Here is a 14,957-nt window from a genome sequence, read left to right as displayed (position 1 = left end):
TAATGGTATATTTTTGATGTCTATAGTAAAAGAGTAAACAAAAAGTAGATGTAAATCAGGATAGAGGGAATTCTCTTGTTTTTTCTTTCAATTCCTGTATAAATTACTTTCTGTTTTATAAAATAATACTGAATCCCCAGTGTTGGTAGCATGTTGTTCTGTACCTGCACAGCCAGACTGAACTACTGGAACAACTGGATTGGATGTGCCACATTCCTTTCTGACTTCTCTTTTTAGGGTCACTTTTCCCACAGCACATTTTATTTGCACTTTCTGGCTTACCTGTGGGCAGACCTTTATTCCTTTTCTTTATGCTGTACAGATCCCCTTTTCTATTGCTCTTTTCCCTTTTAGAGGACAGATGATTTCTACTTCTCTGCAGTTTAGCAGTTTAATATAGCATTACTTATTTCTCTGTGCTTGTTTATTAACACATTGCTAAGAATTGCCCATCTTTTTAAAGGCACACTTGCATGAGTTTGCATATAAATGGAGTATTAAATACAGCCTTCAACTTCAGACAAAGCAATTTTCAGTGCAAATTTTATATGTAAAAAGATTCCATGAAAGAATAAATTTTAAAATAATATTTCAAACACGACTGTCACAGTTTTCTTTGCAACTTGAAATTTTCATCAACATTTTGCGCTTCTAAGCAAATGGTTGTTTGCAATGCAAAGGAACACCTGGGGTGTGTTTGTCTAAGTTATTCAAAATTGTAAATGTTCCTTAGGTTTTAGAAGAAAGTTATGTCCATATCAGTCTTAGATTGAAAGGTTTTGGCATAGATGGCCTGAAAACGATGACCTTAAAGATATTTCTTATTCAATGAGGTAAAATTTCTGTTACCTCATGAAGCTTTTGATCTTTAGAAGTCCAATAAGATTGTTTTAAGAAAGGCATTTCACGGTGTTTTACTTATTAGTTAAGTAAAAGAAGTCATACTACTTCGGAACTTTGAAAGAGATCAGAATTTAGTTGCCATCTCTTTGGAGTATGCAGCTGGAGAGAACTTCTTGGGTAATATTTTTTCAGCTATATTTCCATCTTATATGTATTGTTTTCTTGCATATTTTTTGTAGGTATGTGTACTTTATCAGATTTTAAACCCCTGTAAAATGCTGATTGTCATTTTTTACATTTATTTAATTATTACTATTAGTAATAACTGAATACTTGCCTTGTTGTGTCAGAAACATAAAGCAAATTCACAGTGTGAAGACCAGGCTCTGGATGAAAAACATTTTTTGAAAAACAGGGTGGTTTGACCCAGAGGAGCTTCAGGAGACCATGGATCTTTTGAAATTTTATGCAACATTTTAACTTTATGCATTTTATTGAAGAAAAGGTTCTTAGTTTTTCTAGGATTTTTGAGGACCTGATCACAGACAAGATAAAGAACTTAGATATCTGGAACCAAAAAGAAACTTTATTGTTGCTATTTGGCATATGATTTAGATTATTTATAGAAAAAGCAGTACTATTTGTTATGACTGACAAATAGAATAAGGTTTTATGCTATTTTAATAAATAATATATTTCCTTCTAGTACACATTTTAGGAAGTTAACTATTACTGTTATTACATTCATTATTTTAGGGTTGTAAAAATATAATACTAGAGAAAAACTAAAGGTCCACAAATTTGAATACAGAGAGAACAAATAACTTGCTTGGGTGTATGCCACTAAAGTGCATTTGTCATACTGATTATTTTCATTGTAGCTGTATTTTTTCAAAAATTTAAAGCACTTATAATTTATCTATCTATCTATCTATCTATCTATCTATATTTTTTGGGGGGGCACCGGGGATTGAACTTGGATCCTTGCACTTGCAAGGCAGGCGGTGGAACCATTGTGCTAGATCTCCGGTCCAAAGCACTTATAATTTAAATAGACCATGAAAATTAAAATGTAATACAATCAAATCTATAGAAAGCTTAAGAATTATACAACTTCTTAGCCATTTTCTTATAGTTATGAGACTGTTACAGAAAAGAGCTTCAGAAAAGATTTTAAAATGCAGAGGTAGCCATTTTATATAGTGTCATTAAAAAGTGTAGTTAGTTTGCAGGAATGTCTTAATTATGATTAGCGATATAAAGGCATAACAATACTTGCTTTTTGCTTGTTTTTTTTTAGGTGCGGATTTTGCATTCAGCCATTCCTTACATATTTTCAGGACCTTTTGTAGATAGTGTTTCTTAAAATACGGTATCTCTGTTTCTTATCCTTGCCTCTATTGGCTCTAGGACCTTTTCTTGGTTTGTCTTTCCCACTGTGGTTGTCATAGGACTCTGAGTAAATCAATCTTTTGCTCCTTATCCTACCATCTCACATTTATATATTTGACTATTGTATATATTAGGAATTTTCTGCTTTGATACCATAGGTGTAAGTATGTAGTTATTTTTCGGGAAACTGGTCTATATGCCCAGGCTCTTTATTTATGTTTATGTTTTTAAATTTTGAGACAGGGTTTCACAAAGTTGCTTAGTTGCTCAGGCTGGGCTCGCATTTATGATGGTCCTGCCTCAGCCTCCCAGAGAGATTCTGTAGTTTTTTACCTAGAATACATAGTGTGTCACAATACAGCTTAATCTTTCCTTTGTATCTGTATTGGTTAAATCTTTGAATCAGCATTCCTAAGTTTTGAAATACTTAGCCAAAGAAAATGTTGGTAATGCATATGTTGTAGAGACAAAGCTTTCTTATTTGCTCCTGTATCCCTAGATCATAAGAGTAGTGGTACATAATAGTTGGTCAATCAATATTTGTTGAATGAAGGAATACTACTTGTGAACTAGAATTGTTTAGCCTCGAAAAGGAATATTTAGGCAAAGCCTGAAAAATGATGTAGGTTAACTGTATAGAGTGTTTAAATTATTTACATTTACTTAAAGGAAAGGGGCCAAAAGATAGAGGGATGAGAGAGGAAGAGGATGAAGAAAGAATTAAGATACATTATGTCCATGTACCACCTCCCCACCATGTATGGAGTCATTACATACTGCAAACATGTACAGTGCTAATAAAAAGTTTTTAAAATTAAAGATGCATGTAAAATAAAAGAATTAGATTTGGGTCATCAAGGATTATTAGATTTTTATGATTTAAACATCTGTATGAAGTCTGTAAATCTGTGATACTTATGCTCCTATCTCATATCACACATAGATGTGCATACAAAATCACCACATTCCATTGATTCTTGTCCCCTTCATTAATTCCTGGGTCTAAATTGATTTCTTTACCTTCAGCTTCTTTTTTTGTGTATCGGGGATTGAACTTGGGTCCTTGCGCTTGCAAGGCAGGCCACCGAACCACTGAGCTAAATCCCCAGCCCTACCTAACATTCCATTTTCTTGTCCCCTTCATTAATTCCTGGGTCTAAATTGATTTCTTTACCTTCAGCTTCTTTTTTTGTGGGAATTGAACTTCGGGGATTGAACTTGGGTCCTTGCGCTTGCAAGGCAGGCCACCGAACCACTGAGCTAAATCCCCAGCCCTACCTTCAGCTTCTTAATCCAGTGGATCTGTAATTATCATTCTGAAACCAAGTTAATTATGCGATCTTCAGTAGCTAACAGGACAAACAATGGTTTTGATCAGCGTGAAAGTTTTTTCCCTGCCATTCCTATAGATTTCATGCCTTCCTCTGCTCTACCTGTAAGGTGTAGCTCACTGTTTTCAGTGCAGACCTTGTGACAGTACATCAGTTTGACATTTTATATGCTCATCCTTCTACCTAGAATGCTTTCTTTGTTCCTAGCACTTATTTTTTTTTTTTAGAAGGGAGGGTTCAGCTTTCTTCCTCAGAAGATGTTCTAATTGTGGACTACTGTATTATAGATATATATATAGTTAAGCCTCCTAAGGTATGATTAAGTCCAGGTGACCCCACCTAGACAGTGTAAAGAAAATCTCAGTTCTATTAGAAAAAAGGCAATGTTTTCTTGGTTTCTCCCTTGTGACAAATACCTTCTCCTTTTCTCTTTTAAGTAAGTATTGAATGGCAAGAAAATTACTAAAAGTAATTTCAATTTCTAATTATCAACAGGTAAAAGACCTTAAACACTCAAATAATCTAGAAATAACAGATGTCAAACTGGAGGCAGCAAGAGCTAAGAGTGAGCTAGAAAGAGAAAGAAATAAGATTCAAAGTGAACTGAATGGTAATACATGATTTCCCTTGCTTTTTCCTATTATTTTAAGATATAAACTCACTATTAAAATAAATTAACGTGGATGTTTATTTCCAGATTCTTAAGTTGAATTTTAATTTTTGAGTACATAAGAAATATTTTTGCTGATATGTTCAAGTTTTGTTCATCTTTTAAGAAAATCAACCCTATATTTATAAAATAGTTATTTGATAAGTAATTAAGTGGAACTTTGAAAATGTAATTCCATCCTTTCTGGGTTTATAATCATAAATCTATTTAAATCATGTGGTTACTAGTCTAGGACATTCTAATTCCATAGAATAAGGAGGATAAATGAGTTTCAGGTTTCATTTTTTTGGTTTTTAAATGTAAACCCTGCTTTTGGAGCTCTATATCCTTACTTTTGAGTTCCTTTTTAGTCTGAGATGTCTTTTCAAGATTTCTCAAGGCTGATATTGTTTCTAACTTTTAAAATTACTTAAATAAGCTGTCTGTAGGCTGTAACTGTGGTGAGTTGATCTGTAGTTTAGCTGGCCTCTGTAATTGAGGAGTTTATGCTGAATGATTGTTTTTATTAATTTGTATTTAATATTGACTAATGGATTTCCACAGAGTAAGGGAGTAAAGTTTCTTAGAGATTTTTGTATTTAGTGCTTCTTTGAGTTAAATATGAATTTGCTTTAGTTATCCCAGATGAAAAGTACTTGTCATTTTATCACAAGGAAGATTTGAGAGTTCGTTTGATACATTTAGAACTTTCCTTGTTATTGTATTTCTCCATCTAGATTTTGAAGTGTTTGGTGACTTTATTTACTCTGTTATCAGCCAGCCTTATTATGCTGCTGTCTGGGGCTTGACTCACAGAACCCTGCTCAGGAGAAGTGAGTTAGCCTCTTTTGGTGTTATCCAGGTTGACCTTTCCTGCCCTCAAGAAGGAAATGAATGAGTGTATTAACCTTTTGAAAAGTTTCTGTGTATTACATGCTAAATAAAGTAATGACAGAGAAATTAACTCTGAGATTTAGTGTGTTTCATTCTTATTTTAAGTAGTTCATTATTGAGTTAAGGATCTTGGAGATTACATACCCAGAGACTTCCTAAATTTTTTTGTCTTATCTGATGAATGCTTGCTGTTCTGATTTTTTTCACAACATATAAAAATATTGAATGTAGCACATTTTTTTTTTCCTTAAAAAATTTTAGGGTTACAGTCAGACAATGAAATTCTCAAATCAGCTGTTGAACGCCAGAAAATGCTCTTAATAGAAAAAGATCGTGAGTTAATATGTAAAGTACAAGCTGCCAAGGAAGAAGGTTATCAAAAGCTTGTGGTATTACAAGATGAAAAGTAAGTACTTTATTATCTTAGCTTGTGTTATGTCTCTTTGCACACGAAAACATTTTTTTTAAACATTTTACTGGCATATCATCTTTATTGTCATTCTTGTAACATACTTATCATCTGTTCTTTTAGGCTAGAACTTGAGAACAGATTAGCTGATTTAGAGAAGATGAAAGTAGAGTATGATGTTTGGAGGCAATCGGAAAAGGATCAGCATGAAGAGAATTTGCGGGCTTCACGGATGGCAGAGGAGTCAGCCAGAAGGGAACTTCAGAGTATTAGGTTATCTGTATAGATATATTTTTCATTTTTGATTTTGAAATAGTTTCAAAGTTACAAAAATGGTGTGAAAGTAGTCTAGAGAATCCTCATATACCCTTCACCTTGATTCCCCAAATATTAACATTCCCCAAGTATTAACAATTAACAACATGATTCTCCATGTACAACATTTGATAGTATAATAATCAAGTCTGATTAATATAAAATCAAGCAAACATTACTATTTTCTAACCTATTGACTTTATTCAAATTTACCAGTTGTTCTACTTATATATATCCTTTTTCTGCAACAAGATCCAGTCTACCCCTTACATTTATGTGGTTTCCTTTAATCTGGACATATTCATACTTTTTGAAGAATACTGGGTAGTTATTTTGTAAAATATTTCTCAGGTTGGGTTTATAATATATTCCTCGTAAGTAAATTCATGTTGTGTATTTTTAGTAAGTGTAAAAACAAAGTCATGTGTCCTCATTGCTCCATATCAGGAAGTTCATGATTTTCCCCATAACTGGTGATACTGTCCTTGATCTCTTGGTTAAAATGTTGTCACTGGACTTGTCCCCACATTATACTTTGAGACCATGTAAGTGTTTTCATCATATTTTCTCACCAGATATTCTGCCACTAAATTTTTAGCATCCACTGATAATTCTTTCCTAAAACAATTGTTCTCCATAGTGCTTGCCAATTAGTGATTTTATTTATTTTTATCATTCCTCTACATTTGAAATTCTAAAATGCTATATTTCTACATATATGTACTAATAGGTTCTTGTTTTCTTCTATAGATTATAATATAGTAAAACCTTGGTTAATGAGCATAATTCATGCTGGAAACCTGCTGTAATTCAAAGCACTTGTATATCATAGAAAATTTCCCCATAGGAAATAATAGAAACTCAGATGATTCATTCCACAGCCCAAAAATCTTCATATAAAAATGATTGCAGTAGTGTAACATAATATAAAATAATCAAGAAAAATAAATTAACCTGCACTTACCTTTGAAAACCTTCATGGCTGGTGTGAAGAAGATGAGAGAGGAGAGTTACTATGTAGGATAGCTTTCACTATCACTAATGGAATCACTGCTATCTGTTGGCTCAGCAGAATCTTTTTCTTTTTCCACTTTAACAAAAAACCTACCCAATGACACTTGCTTTTGCTTCCTGTTGAGGATTTATGGAAATGTGATATTGCATTGTGGTAAAACAGATTCATCACTCATACTACTGTAGCCTTATTCAGGTGGTGCTTTTCTACAAAATTTTGCGCTGTTTCCCACATTTGTCACATCTCCCTAATCCTCATTTGAAGTGAGAGAATCCTCTGCCCTTTTCTCCTCTTCTGCAAATGAGATCTCCTCCGGGGAGGGAGGGAAGAGGAGAGAGAGCGGGGATGGGGGGCACCTTCAGCTCAGTTGTGATCACGCAGTGTTTGGCATCATACACTCCTATTGCAAGACATTGCTCGTTTGTCAAGATAAAATTCATTAGGCATGTTTACTCATCTTGTGGAATACTCACAATCCAGAGTTCTGTTGTATTATAATTTGCTAGTGAAGCTGTTGCAGAATTGGCCGTTGGAAGCTCTTGCAACTTGACACTTTCGTCCTTTTGACACATTCCTGCCATTTTTTGAGATTTTCTTTATTTGCTAGCATCACAAGATGTTCTTGGCCTTCCTTTAATCAGTCACTTCTCTAAGGTGCTGTGAGTCCTTTTTATTGGTTAATGATACAGAAAAACAGAATCTCAGCTCTAGGAGTGTTTATTGGTACTAGAAAGATTGCTTCTAGGCCCTCTCAGTAAACTGTGAAAGGAAATATATTTATGTATACAAAAAATACACATCAGTATCTATTTTTTATTTTTCTGTATATATGTATGTTAATAGTCATGCATTTATAGTGATATTTCCATTTTCAGCCCAATACCATCAGGTTTCAGCCCAACACCATCCTTTGCCGGCGAGAACCCTGAGTTTTTACTTACTTTCTTAGTCCTGGAATATGCATATAGTAGTTGTGCTAACTCATAACTCTGTGAAAAACTCCTTAGCTAGTATGTAGTACCTGTATATTATTTCTGTCTTTAGTCCCTAAGGGTATCAAAATACACTTAGTGAATTAAAATCCAATCTGAAAGTTACTTAAGAGTTTTGAGTTACTTCGGGATTTTCTCACCCTCACTTTGGTTATGTTATTCACTTGTAAAACAGCTTCACTTATTTCTATTTTATCCCATTTTGAGTCCCCAGCCCATCCTTGTTTATTTTAGCGTATTTCTCTATGTGGAACATCACCGTGGTTCTCAAGGACAGAATGATACAAAAATTATACAAAATGACACTACTTCCTGCATCTATTTTATCCTACTCCTGTGCTCATCTCTTCTTAAATGTCTGACCCCTGGTAGATAATCTAATTAGCTTCTGATTTATCTTTCCTGTCCCTCCCCACCCAGAGTTGGCAGATGCGTATATATTTTGTTTCCCTTTCTTTCTCAGCACTGTCATTGAAGTTGCTTTAAGTATAGTAGCAAATAGTCATAGAGATTAAATTCATTCTTTTTACTGCTGCTAGCACTCCAGTGTTTATAGGTACCAGTGTTTACCCATTCTTCTGTTTATGTTTTTAGTTTCCTATACTGTATTTTGTGATTACAACCAAGGCTGCAATCTGTATCTCTTTTCATATTGTTGGGGGTATATCTTAAGGGCAAATTCCTGAAGTAAGTCGGTCAAAGGTAAATTTATATATAGTTATATTAGATATTATCAAATTTATTTCCAAGAATATTGTTTCACTTTCTATCTCAGTATAGTTTAATTTGCATTTCTATTATAAATGAGATTGAGTAACATTTTATATGTTTAAGACCATTTTTATCCCTGGTTTGTGTGGTTTGTTGATGTCATTCTTTGCTGTCTGTTGATTTCTTTTGTCTTTTTCCCCTTGCTTTTAAAGAGTTCTTTGTATATTGAAAATATGCTACGAATATTTTTTCCCTGTGCATCAGTTTTACTTTCACTTCTTTTATGCTATTTGTTATTATGTAACATTTTATTATATAATCAAAATTATTAATCATTGCATATGGATTTTAAGTTGCAGTCTCCTTGCACTGAAGTTAAAGAGGAACCATGTTTTTTATGCTTGTATGACTTCATTTTTTACATTTAGATCTTTGATCTATTTAGAATAGCTATTTCTGTGAGCTACGAGATACAGATTTCATTTTACTTTTTCTAAATGGCTAACCAATTGTCCCACACTTTTATTAAAAACTAATTTTATTTATCCCAGTGATTCATGATGATGCTTTTATTATATTTTTAACTTATATATAACTTGAATATATTTCTGGACTTTGTATTTTACTTGTATGGTTGTCTGTTCATGCAACACTGCTCCAATAATGTAAGAATAGAAGCTTTATGCTATGTTTTAATGCCCAGATAGGCTACTCTGCCCTTGGATTTCTTTTGTCTTTTTGTATTTTCTAAGTTATTTTTTGTGTTTGTTTTTTCGTATAGTCTTAAATATCAATGTCTAGCTTCATAAATTAGTTTGTTGGTAATTTTGTTGTGATTTCATTTAACTTTGTTCATTTTTATTGTGCTGAAATACATATAAAATTTTACCATCTGAACCATTTAAAAAATACATAATTCAGGGCCAGGGATTTAGCTCAGTGGTACTGCCACCTGCCTCACAATCACAAGGTCCAGAGTTCAATCCCTGGTACAAAACAAAACAAAAAACCACACACACACACACACACACACATTTCACTGGTTTTGGTTGTGGTTCTAATGTTGTATAGCCGTCACTAGTGTCCATCACTGAAGCTCTTTTCATTTTATACAACTGAAACCCTATAACCACTAAACAGTGACTCTGCACTCCTTTATCCTCTCAACCCTTGGGAGTCAACACTCTACTCTGTCTCTATGATTTTGAGTACTCTGAGCATCTCATATGGTGGAATCATGTAATATTTATCTTTTGTGCCATTTTCTTAGCATGACAACCTCAGTGTTCATCTATTTCGTAGCATGCTTTAGGATTTCCTTCCTTGTTAAGGCTGAATAATGTTCCATTTATGTATATCTCATATGTAACTTACCCACTCGTTTATTCATGGAGGTCATACTACATTTTAGTCATTGTGAGTAATGCTGCCATGAACATAGGTATATAGATATATAAACATCTTTTCAAGATCTTGGTTTCTTGTTATTTTGGATGTAAACCCATAAGTGGAGTTGCTGGTTAATGTGGCAGTTTTATTTTTAATATTTTAAGGAACAGACATATGTTTTCTGGGATGGTTATACTATTTTATATTCCTACCAACAGTACACAAGTGTTCTAATTTCTCTATATCCTCACAAACACTTGCTATTTTTTGGATTATCTTAAATCTTAACCCTCCTAATAGTATGAAGTGTGATCTCACTGTAACCTTGATTTGTACCTTCTCTAACGATTTGTGACATTGAGCATCTTTGTATGCACTTACTAGCATGTACTTGGAGAAACATCTGTTCAAATGCTTTGCGCATTTTTTAATCTGTTTTGTTTGTTGAGTTTTAGGAGTTCATTATATGTTATAGATGTGAATCTCTTATTGGCTATTTGGTTTGCAAGTATTTTCTCTCACTCTTGGATTACCTTTTAACTGCTGATGAATACCTTTTAATGTGCATTTTTAAATTTGCAAGTTCAGTTTGTCTTTTTCTTTTCTTGCCTTTCTTTTGGCATCATATCCAAGAAGTTATTACCATATTCAGTCATAACTCTTTACCCCATATTCTAACAGATTTATAGCTTTAACTTTTAAAACTTAGGTTTTTTGTTTGTGTTAAATTTTTATGTGGTATTGGTAGGTAAAAATTTCATACTTTTACATGTGGATATGCAGTTTTCTCAGCACAATTTTTTTTCATTAGGTCTATTGGTACATTTTAGGTGTACAATATGATGACATTTATCATTGGAATCTTATACCTTTACCTGATATACCTTGATACTTATTTTTTCCCCATTCTCCTGCCCTCCCTTCAACCCGTCCACCTTTCCCTATTTGTAAAGACTTTGTTTCCATTTTTTCCTTTTCTCATATTTTTTCCTTCCCCCTCTTTCCTTTTCCCTATTCCTCCCACTTCCTTCTCCCATTTAGACCTTTTCTTCCTGTTTAATGTTATCTGTTATACATTTTAGTCCTTAGTTACACTTTTAGTTTCTTACACCAGAGAAACTATTTGGTATTTACACATGTGTATCCTATTTATTTCACTTAAGAATGTGCATCCATTTAGCTATAAATGACTCTAGCTTCTCCTTCTTTGTGACTGAGTAGTACTCCATTTTATTTTAAAAAACCACATCTTCTTTATCCAGTCTCCAGTTGATGGGAAATTGGACTATTTTAACTATTTTAACAAATTTTAACTATTACAAACTGTGCCGCTATAAACATGGGTGCGCATATATCACTGTGGTATTATTCTTTTAATTCTTTTGAGAAGATACCCACTAGAGGAATAGCTGGGTCAAAAGGAACTTTTAATCTTAGTTGTTTGAGGTATCTCCATATTGATTTCCACAGTGGTTGCACCAGTCTGCACTCCCATCAACAATGAAGATGGGTTCCTATCTCCCCACAACCCCACCAGCATTTATTGTTGGTTGATTTCTTGATAGCGCCTTTTTTATTGGGGCGAAGTGGAATCTCAGTGTTGTTTTCATCTGCATCTCTTGGATGAGCAGTGATGTTAAACATTTTTTCATATGATCATTTGCTGCTTTTACTTGTTTGTCTGAGAAATGTCTGTTCATTTCAGTTGCCCATTTTTGAATTGGGTTTTTATATTTGGGGGATCTGATTTTTTGTGCTCTTTATATATTCTAGGTAATAGATCTTTGTCCTAGGAACAGCTGGTAAAAATTTTTCCCACATTGTGGGTTGTCTCTTAGCTCTGCTTGTGATTTCTCTGGCAGTGTAGAAGCTTTTTAAAAAGATGTGATCCCAGTGTTGATTCTTTGTGCTAGTTCCTGTGCTTCTGAGGAGTTATTCATGAAGTCTTTTCCTATGCCAGTATCTTCAAGAGTTCTACCTAACTTATCTTCCAGCAAGTTTAGTGTTTCTGTTTTAATATTTATATCTTTAATCCACTTGGATTTTAGTTTAGTGCATGGTGAAATATACAGGTCTAGTTTTAATCTTTGATGAGTTGAAATCCAGTTTTGCCAACACCATTTATTAAAGAGGCTATCTTTCCTCCAGTGAGGATAGTTGGCTCCTTTGTTAAAGATGAGGTAGCTGAGTATATCTAGAGTAGTTTCTGCATCTTCTAATCTGTTCTGCTATTTCTTGGGTCTGTTTCTTTGCCAGTACCATGCTGATTTTATCACAGTGGCTTTGTAGAGTAGTTTCAAGTTGGGGATTGTGATACCTCTGCCATGTCTCTGTTGCCTAGAATGGCTTTTGCTATTCTAGGTCTCTTCTGATTCCAAATGAATTTTTAGATTGTTTTCTCTAGTTCTATGAAATACACTGTTGGGATTTCAATAGGGATTGTGTTGAATCTGTATAACAGTTTTGGAAGTATGACCATTTTCACTATATTGATTGTTCCTACCCAGGAGCAAGGGATGTATTTCCATTTTCGTATATCCTATTCTATCTCTTTTTTTCAGAGTGCTGTGGTTTTCAGTGTAGAGTTCTTTTGTCTTCATTAGATTGATTCCTAGATATGTCATTTTTTAATGCTATTCTGAAAGGGATTGTTTCTCTCATTTCTCTCTCAGTGAGTGTTATTTGTGTACAAGAAGGCTATTGATTTTTGATTGTTGGCCTTGTCTCCAGCTACTCTACTGAATCTGTCAATTAAGTCCAGAAGTCTTTTGGTGGTGTTCTTTGGGTCTTCTATGTAGAATATCATGTCATCAGCAAATAATGACAATTGAACTTCTTCCTTTCCTATTTTTATTGCTTTTATTTCTTTCTCTTCTGTAATTGCTGTGGCTAATGTTTCCAAAAACTATATTGAACAGGAGTGGTGATAGTGGACATCCTTATCTCTCATTCCTGATTTTAGTGAAGGTTTTCAGTTTTTCACCATTTAGTATGATGTTGGCTATTGGCTTTTCATAGATTATTTTTATCAAGTTGAGATAGAGACCATCTATTCCAATTTTCCGCAGGGGTTTAATCATGAATGGGTTTTGAATTTTGTAGAATGCTTTTAATGCATCTATTGAGATGATGGTATGGTTTTTGTCCTTGATTTTGTTAATATAGTGTATTACATTTATTGATTTACATATGTTGAACCATCCTTGCATCCCTGGGATAAATCTGACTTGGTCAGGATGTATAATCTTCTTGATGACCCTCTGTATTCTGTTTACCAGTATCTTATTGAGGATTTTTGCATCTATGTTCATGAGGAAGATTGGCCTGTAGTTCTGTTTTTTTGGTTGGGTCTTTCTCTGGTTTTAGAATTAAAGTAATATTTGCTTCTAGGATTGAATTTGGAAGTATTGCTTCTCTTTCAATTTCATTGAAAAGTTTAAAGAGTAGTGGCATTAATTCTTCTCTAAATGTCTTGTAGAATTCAGCAATGAAGCTGTCAGGACCTGAGCTTTTCTTTGTTGGGAAATTTTTAGTTACATTTTCAATTTCACTGATTGTAATTGGGATGTTTAGAATTTTTATATGTTCTTCGTTCAGTTTTGGTAATTCATATGTATCTAGAAATCTGTCCATTTCTTCTGTGTTCTCCATTTTATTAGAATACAGATTCTCGAAGTAAAGTATTGATGATCCTCTAGATTTCTGCTGAATCTGTTGTGACTTCACCATTTTTATTCCTAATTGCATGAATTTGAGTCTTTTCTTTCCTTTTTTTGATAAGGTTGGCTAAGGGTTTATTAATTTTATTCTTTCAAAAAACTTAACTCTTTGATTCATTTATTTATTTTTTATTGTTCTCTTAGTCTCCATTGCACTGATGTCTGCTCTGATCTTTATAATTTCATCCCTTGTATGAGCTTTGGGTTTCTCTTTCTCTTCTTTTTCTAGGAGCTTATGATTCACCATTAGGTTATTTGATCTCTCTTCCTAGAGTGGGCGTTCACTGCTGTGAATTTCCCATATAAAACTGCTTTCATTGTATACCATAGATTCATGTATGTTGTACTGGCATTGTCATTAAATTGTAAAAACTGTCTAATTTATTCTTTAATTGCTGTGGTGACACATTGGTTGTTCAGGAGAGTGTTATTCAATTTCCATGTGTTTGTGAAGTTCTTACAGTTTCTTGTGCTATTGATCTCCAGTTTAATTGCACTATGGTCTGATAATATACATGGGATAATTTCAGTTCCTTTGCATTTACTTAAACATGCTCTATGAGCTAGCATGTGATCTATTTTGGAAAATAATCCATGTGCAGCTGAAAAGAATGTATATTCTGATTTTGTGGGGTGGAATACTCTGTAGACATTTATTAAGTCCATTTGTTCAAAAGCTTGGTTCAGTTCTAGTATTTAGTCTAGATGACCTATTTGTGACAGTAGGATATTGGGGTCCCCCACTACAATTGTATTAGTGCTTATTTGGTGTTTCATGTCCCTTAATATTTGTTTTGTAAAGTTGGGGGCATTAGTATTTGGTGCGTATATATTTATGATTGTCACCTCTACCTCTTGCATTGTTCCTTTTACAGGGATGTAGTGACTTTCTTTGTGTCTCTTAGTTAGTTTTGGTTTGAAATTTACTTTGTGTGCAAATAAGATAGCTACCGTGCTTTTTTCTGGGTTCCTGTCACATGGAGAACTGTTTTCCATCCTTTCACTTTCAGTCTGAGTTTCTTTTTCAAGTAGGTGTGTTTCTTGTATATAGCATATTGTTGGATTTTGCTCCTTAGTCCATTCTGCCAGTGTATTTCTTTTGATTGGTGAATTACGACCATTGACATTGATGGTTATAACTGATAATGTGTTGACTTATCATTGTCATATTCTTTATATATTTTAAATACATTTGTCTGTTACCTTCTGGCCTCCAAAGTTGTTTTGTTTTGTGAATCCAGTGGCACACGCATGTTAGGCAAGCACTCCAACACTGAGCTACATCCCCTGTACCTTTT

General features: G+C 33.7%; 1 protein-coding gene across 4 annotated transcripts in view; it reads left to right on the top strand.

The window, feature by feature from the left end:
* The window catches only part of Cep83 (centrosomal protein 83), a 125,978-nt gene that overhangs the window by 76,178 nt on the left and 34,843 nt on the right, over positions 1–14,957 (top strand). For 3 of the 4 annotated variants that reach the window (XM_033763836.1, XM_033763837.1, XM_033763838.1), the window contains exons 8-11: positions 4,062–4,176; positions 4,953–5,048; positions 5,371–5,515; positions 5,642–5,791. In XM_033763836.1, coding sequence (XP_033619727.1) covers positions 4,062–4,176; positions 4,953–5,048; positions 5,371–5,515; positions 5,642–5,791 — 506 coding nt within the window. The remainder of the gene's footprint in view (positions 1–4,061; positions 4,177–4,952; positions 5,049–5,370; positions 5,516–5,641; positions 5,792–14,957) is intronic. The other variant, XM_010629201.1, reaches the window with a different exon arrangement.

Source organism: Fukomys damarensis, unplaced genomic scaffold (genome assembly GCF_012274545.1).
Source record: "Fukomys damarensis isolate Sample0158 unplaced genomic scaffold, DMR_v1.0_HiC HiC_scaffold_15, whole genome shotgun sequence".
In the NCBI taxonomy this organism is placed as follows: Eukaryota; Metazoa; Chordata; class Mammalia; order Rodentia; family Bathyergidae; genus Fukomys; species Fukomys damarensis.
This window is presented reverse-complemented; position numbering and strand designations above follow the sequence as displayed.